At 55.2% G+C, this 6,000-nt stretch overlaps 1 protein-coding gene across 1 annotated transcript in view; it reads right to left on the bottom strand.

Annotated features, from left to right (window-relative positions):
* Positions 1-6,000, bottom strand: part of LOC139759797 (meteorin-like protein) — a 141,836-nt gene that overhangs the window by 58,031 nt on the left and 77,805 nt on the right. The window contains exon 2 of the mRNA XM_071682264.1: positions 4,412-4,797. Within this exon, the coding sequence (XP_071538365.1) occupies positions 4,412-4,797 (386 nt within the window). The remainder of the gene's footprint in view (positions 1-4,411; positions 4,798-6,000) is intronic.

The raw sequence follows: 6,000 nt of genomic DNA, 5'->3' as shown, positions 1-6,000 counted from the left end.
AAAAATTGAGATAAACTGGAAACGAGGACCAAAGGTCTGTCGACTTCGGTAGGGGTATGGTGTGTGTGTGTGTGTGTGTGGGGGGGGGGGGGGGTAAAGGCCGCCCGCCCGCCCGCTGCCCCGCCTCGCTAACCGTAATAAATCCAAATTATTTTCATCATCCGCCCGGGGGAAAAATAATATTAAGAAGACTAAAACGACGATGTGGTGTCCATGTGGTGGGACATGGCTCCTCCCCCTCCCCCTCCCCGGGAAGTGTGGGGGTGAGGGTGTGTGGGGCAGCGGGCCGGGGGTGTGGGTGTGGGTGTGTGCACTGGTCGTGGGTGATGTCTGGGGAAGGAGGGGGTAGGAGGTGGGGGGCGAATCTATATAAGTAGTGTGTGTGTTGGGGGTTGGGTGGGTGAGGGGGGGGTGGGGGTTTTCAGGAGGGGTTATACATGGGTTGTTAAGGATGAGAGGACGTGGGTTGTGTGGGGGGGGTGATGGGGTGGTGTGAGGGCGGTGGTGTTCGAAGCTGGGTTGGGGGGGGGGGAGTGATGGGGGGGGGGGGGGTTAGCAGCGTGGCACAGCAGGCACGGGCGGGGGTGATGTTGAAGCGTTCAGCAGACGTCCGGCCTGCAGGAGAGAGAGAGAGAGAGAGAGAGAGAGAGAGAGAGAGAGAGAGAGAGAGAGAGAGAGAGAGTAAAACACCACGCCACCCCCTACCCCCCCCCCCTCCTTTTAATGAGCCAAACGAGGATGAATCATGTGGAAGAGAGGCGGAAGATGGAAGAGGAGGAGGCGCTCCTTGATGATGGAGGAAGAAGAGGGAGGAGGAAGAGGAAGGAGGAAGAGGAAGGAGGAGAAGGAAGAGGAAGGAGGAGGAAGAGGAAGGAGGAGAAGGAAGGAGGAGGAGGAGGAGGAAGGAGGAGGAGGAAGAGAAAGGAGGAGAAGGAAGAGGAAGGAGGAGAAAGGGGAGGAAGGAGGAGGAAGAGGAAGGAGAAGAATGCTGGAGACATAGTAAGACTGTGTGTGTGTGTGTGTGTGTGTGTGTGTGTGTCGTGTATGTGTGTGTGTGTGTGTGTGTGTGTGTGTGTGTGTGTGTGTGTGACACTAAGGGCGGATCCCACGATCGATGCTGCTGTACAGCACATGTTGGTGCATGGTGGTGGTGATGGTGACCTGCATGATGGTGATGATAGTGATGGGGTGACCTGCATGATGGTGATGATGGTGATGGGGTGACCTGCATGATGGTGATGCTGCGTGGAAGGGAGATGTGAGGTCAAGAGTAAAGGCATGACAATGAAAAAAAAAAAAATAAGAATCCTGAGCGAGCGCTTTCGTGTATTACCACATCACAGGACGAGTTACAGGGAGGGAGAGAGAGAGAGAGAGAGAGAGAGAGAGAGAGAGAGAGAGAGAGAGAGAGAGAGAGAGAGAGAGAGAGAGAGAGAGACAAGAGGTTATGTTGTGTACAGAACCGGAGGAAATATGGAATGGGGTCAAGTGACCTTGTAATTACTGAGAGGAAAGGTTGTTGGCACAAGGGTCTGCGTGACCCTCCCCCCCTCTCTCTCTCAACCTGACCTCTCGACCTGGCATCTCCCGGATGACCTCACTCACGTAAAGCTGGACAGACACAGACTCGGGCTCACGGTGACCTGGCCTTTGACATGACCCTTAGGGGAGGAGGGCGGGGGGTCGTAGGTCACCCCCACCGTCATGCACATAGGTCGTACACACGACTGCACTCAAGGAAGGGCCCTAATGATAGCTTCAAAAATACTTCTTTTTCTTCCCCCCGCAAAAACATTTTTATTTTTCCCGTCCTTTTTGGTCTGTGTGGTTCGTCCTAGGAGCCAGCTGAGCGGTAGGGCGGACTGGCGAATGCGGAACCTCGCTAAACATAGCGAGGCCCATCGCTCGTCCTTCGCGAAGGCCGTTTGCCTCCCCCCTCCTCCTGGACGTCTGACGAGTCGTTGGAACAGCTCCCGACGACGCCGGCCGTCATTGGCTGATTGGCACGGGGGGAAAAAAGGGTGGATGGCTCGCCTGAAACAGTCGTCCCAGTAATAGGAAGTGTTGTCATTAATCTCTGGAAGGTTGTGGAATGTACGTATGTTCGTGATACAACAGGTCATCATTATTAATAATGATTAGAATTACCTGCTTAAACGACCCTCCTCCCCCTGTGTTTTGCGGGGGGCGAGGGGGAGATGTTTTGCGGGGGGGCGAGGGGGAGATGTTTTGCGGGGAGGGGGCGATGATGTGAGTAGCTGCGACAGGATGGTAGCAGCTCCCGGTTGGTCCGGGGCCTTGGCTAGAAGCCGGATCCCAACACAAATAACCAGAGAGTGTGCAAAGGAGGAGGCAGGGCGCAGCTGAGCAAGCCCGAGGAGGAGAGGGAACAGCTGCGGCCGAGGACCCGGCTCTGTTGAGAGAAGCCCCAGCACAACGACAACAAAGGAGGAGGAGATGGAGGAGGACGGCCGAAGGAGCCCCATCGCTGACGGAGGGACCTGCTGCGTACGGCCGACCCCCAGCTTACATGGGGGGGATTTTCTAGTGACAGGGACGCCAGCTTGGAGGGGCCCCAGCTTACATGGGGGGTTTCTAGTGACAGGGACGCCAGCTTGAAGGGGCCCCAGCTTACAGGGGGGGGGGGGACCTCCAGTGACATGGACGCCAGCTTGGAGGGGCCCAAGCTTTCATGGGGACCTCTAGTGACAGGGACACCAGCTTGGAGGGCCCCAAGCTTATAGGGGGACCTCCAGTGACAGGGACGCCAGCTTGAAAGGACCCCAGCTTACAGGGGGACCTCTAGTGACAGGGACGCCAGTTTTGAGGGTTCCAAGCTTTCAGGAGAACCTCTAGTGACAGACCTCAGCTTGGAGGGACCGAAGCTTTCAGGAGAACCTCTAGTGACAGACCTCACTTGGAGGGACCGAAGCTTTCAGAACCTCTAGTGACAGAGACTTCAGCTTGGAGGGTCCCAAACTTACAGGAGGACCTCTAGTGACAGAGACTTCAGCTTGGACGGACCCAAGCTTACATGGGGACCTCTATTGGCAGAGACTTCAGCTTAGAAAGACCCAAGCTTACATGGGGACTTCTAGTGACAGGGACGCCAGCTTGGAGAGGGCCCTCCACTGACAGGGGATCCAGGTAAGAGGGTTCCCATCTTAACAAGGAACCCTCCGATGACCGGGACCCCCAGTCGGAGGAGGGGTCCCACCGCGAGCCAACAAGACCACAACCAACTCGTTGCTTGTGTTTATAAGCGGAGGATCGTGAGTCACGCCGGCAGTGGAGTGCTTGTCTTGCCCCTGAGTCAAGATGGTCCTCGTCTGGAAGAGGAGGAGGAGGAAGAGTGTTTTCGGGCCTACGCACGTCCACCTTGTCCTTGGGGGAGGAGAAGGGATGCGAGCCTACGCACGTCCACCTCGTCTTGTAGTGGCTAGGGAATGACCAGAACTCCCATCCATCCCTCGAAGGCCTACAGGATACACAGTATCCTACATATTTACCCGGCAGCAGCGGCCTATCAAAACACGCGTCGGAGATTCACTTGTCAGCTGTTGTTAAGAGATGAGTCAACGCGGACACTCACTCATGTAAACATCCACAGAGACAGGCAGACAGACAGACACACACGTATATGGTCGTGGCTGCCAGCATCAAGGACCCTCACAGCTCGACCACAATCCAAATAAGTCTCCAGCTCTGGTGTCAAGTGCACCCCGCCAGGCTAGAGAGAGGGAGAGAGAGAGAGCAGTCCACGGAGGGAGGAGGAGTCGACGTCGAGTGGGTCGTCTTCATCACGCCTCGAACCAGCAGCCGAAGCTGTGTTATTATGTTATCAGATCAGACTTCGATATAATCGTTCCCCAAGACGAGTAGTTACGTTAATGACCAAATTCATGGTTTCTGATATGATGTACAGGCATCATAGCAACTCGAGATGATTCACGACACACTCCTGCCTGTCTTTTAAATCAAGAAAAACAAAGAGATAAAGACAAGGGGAACCATCTTCTCCGGCAGGCGCCGTGGCTCTTCGCTCCGCTGGCCAGACACAACACTTGGTGGTCGAGAACACAAACTCACTAACGTCTGTTGCGAAGACAACCTGACCAGCCTCTGGTGGCGGCTGGGGGGGCCTTCCCTTGTGAGGTCCACATAACGTAATTAAACCTAAGACAACTGACGACAGGGTTAGGTTCACAGGATGTTATCTTTTACAGCCCAGGGGCACGCGTGTGGCTCCCCCTCCCCACCCCCCGGGTAAGGGAGGAGGGCGCTGAGGGAGCTGGGAGGGAGGAGGAGGGAGTTGTTATCATTCACATGTTAAGCTCATGACGTGGCGACACGTCCTTGTCGGGGCGACAGGGTGGTGGGTAGGGGTCAAGTGGAGGCGGACGAAGCTTACCTTCCAGTGGGTCGTAGATGGCTCCCTTCGACAGCGACTGCAGGTCGTAGTCGAATGCGGCCACCTGTTTCTTGAGGTCGTCGGCGCCCGGCTCGGCCTCGACGTACAGGGCCGCCTGGCCCTTGTAGCTGGTGAAGCAGCGGAAGAGCTCTCGAGGGCGGCCGTCGTCAAGGGCGAAGAGCGGCAGGAGGGACCGGTGGCCCTCCAGGTAGATCCTGGCCCCCTCGAACTTGGCGTCGCCCTTGATGCAGGCGTGGAAGTCCCGGTCCTTGTGCGGAGACTTGAAGATGACCCTCAGACCCGCACGCGGGTACTGCCACTCCACACGGCCCGACGAGCAACTCAGGTACACAGGTTGGACTCCCCGCCCGTCCTGCTCCAACCCACTGTAAACAGAGAACAAGTGGCCTTAGACGCAGTTTCATAAACAAGGAAGAAAAGAACTCGCGTACGCAAATTCCAGCCAGCAACAGCCTTGCTGTACTGTAATGTTTGTGAGCTTTCACTGTAAATGCTGTAAATTCATACAATCAATTCAAAAAAATATCTTTAAATAAGCATCTGTGTGAACAAGGATATGAAGTGATGCGAAATCAACTACCACTCAAGATCATAATCACGAAAACACTTTCATATGCAATACAATTCGTTCAGTTATTATTTCTGATATAAAGTGTATGTACACCTTGCGGAACTCCAAGATCAGTGTGTGTGTGTGTGTGTGTGTGTGTGTGTGTGTGTGTGTGTGTAGGTAGTGGCCGGCAGCCTTCTAGAAGGTAGACGTCACACTGGATGCCAGTAGAGGAGACCAATCTGTGCCACTATATTACATGGGTCCAGCCGTCGTGGGCCCCGTTGACATCACGTAGGCAATGAGTTCTTCGTTTTCCTAGTGGCCTGAGCCGAGGACACAGATGGGGGTATCCAATGTCTCCTCACCCACAATAGTCTTTGACCATATTGTCCTTCATACCTTTTCTCTACAGTCCCCCAGTCTACCCCTGAGATGTAGAACACCGTCAAGAGTCCGTCCGCCTTGTTCCACTCATCTGCCTCCTTGTATAAACACAGCCATGAAGAAGGAAAAAAAAAAACGAGGCATCTTTCATGACCTCGTCTTCACAAAAGACACTTCCCAGAAGGCAGACTGGAGGTGGATCCCTGAGGATCAAGGACCTCCCGAAGGTGTGATGTTGTCACCCCAGCTCGACCACACGTCACGCGCGCTCACAGACCGAGGGGGGGGGGGGGGGGGGAGAGACACACGCCACCACCTCCCGTCACCTTAGTTAGGCCACAAGTCACGTACGGACGAGGTGAAAAATATTATCCCCTTTCCCAGAAGCGCCGTCGAAGGCCCGCCCTCCTCCCTCCTCCGGCAGACGAGAGTCATGGCGGTCCATGATGAGGAGGAGTACTGCTGGAAGCTCCAGTGATGAGAATAGAGATTAGAGATCTGGCTGACTCATGCGCGATTGTGTGACGTTACTTCACGACAAGGAGAGGTGGTGAGGTGGGAGGGAGGTGGTAGAGAAGCGTGACGCGTCTGGAGGGGGGGCTGGGGGAGGCGTTTATAATGTAGCAGATGT

This window comes from Panulirus ornatus, chromosome 34 (genome assembly GCF_036320965.1).
Source record: "Panulirus ornatus isolate Po-2019 chromosome 34, ASM3632096v1, whole genome shotgun sequence".
Taxonomy (NCBI): Eukaryota; Metazoa; Arthropoda; class Malacostraca; order Decapoda; family Palinuridae; genus Panulirus; species Panulirus ornatus.
Note: the sequence above shows the minus strand (reverse complement) of the source record. Positions and strands in the feature narration are given on the sequence as shown.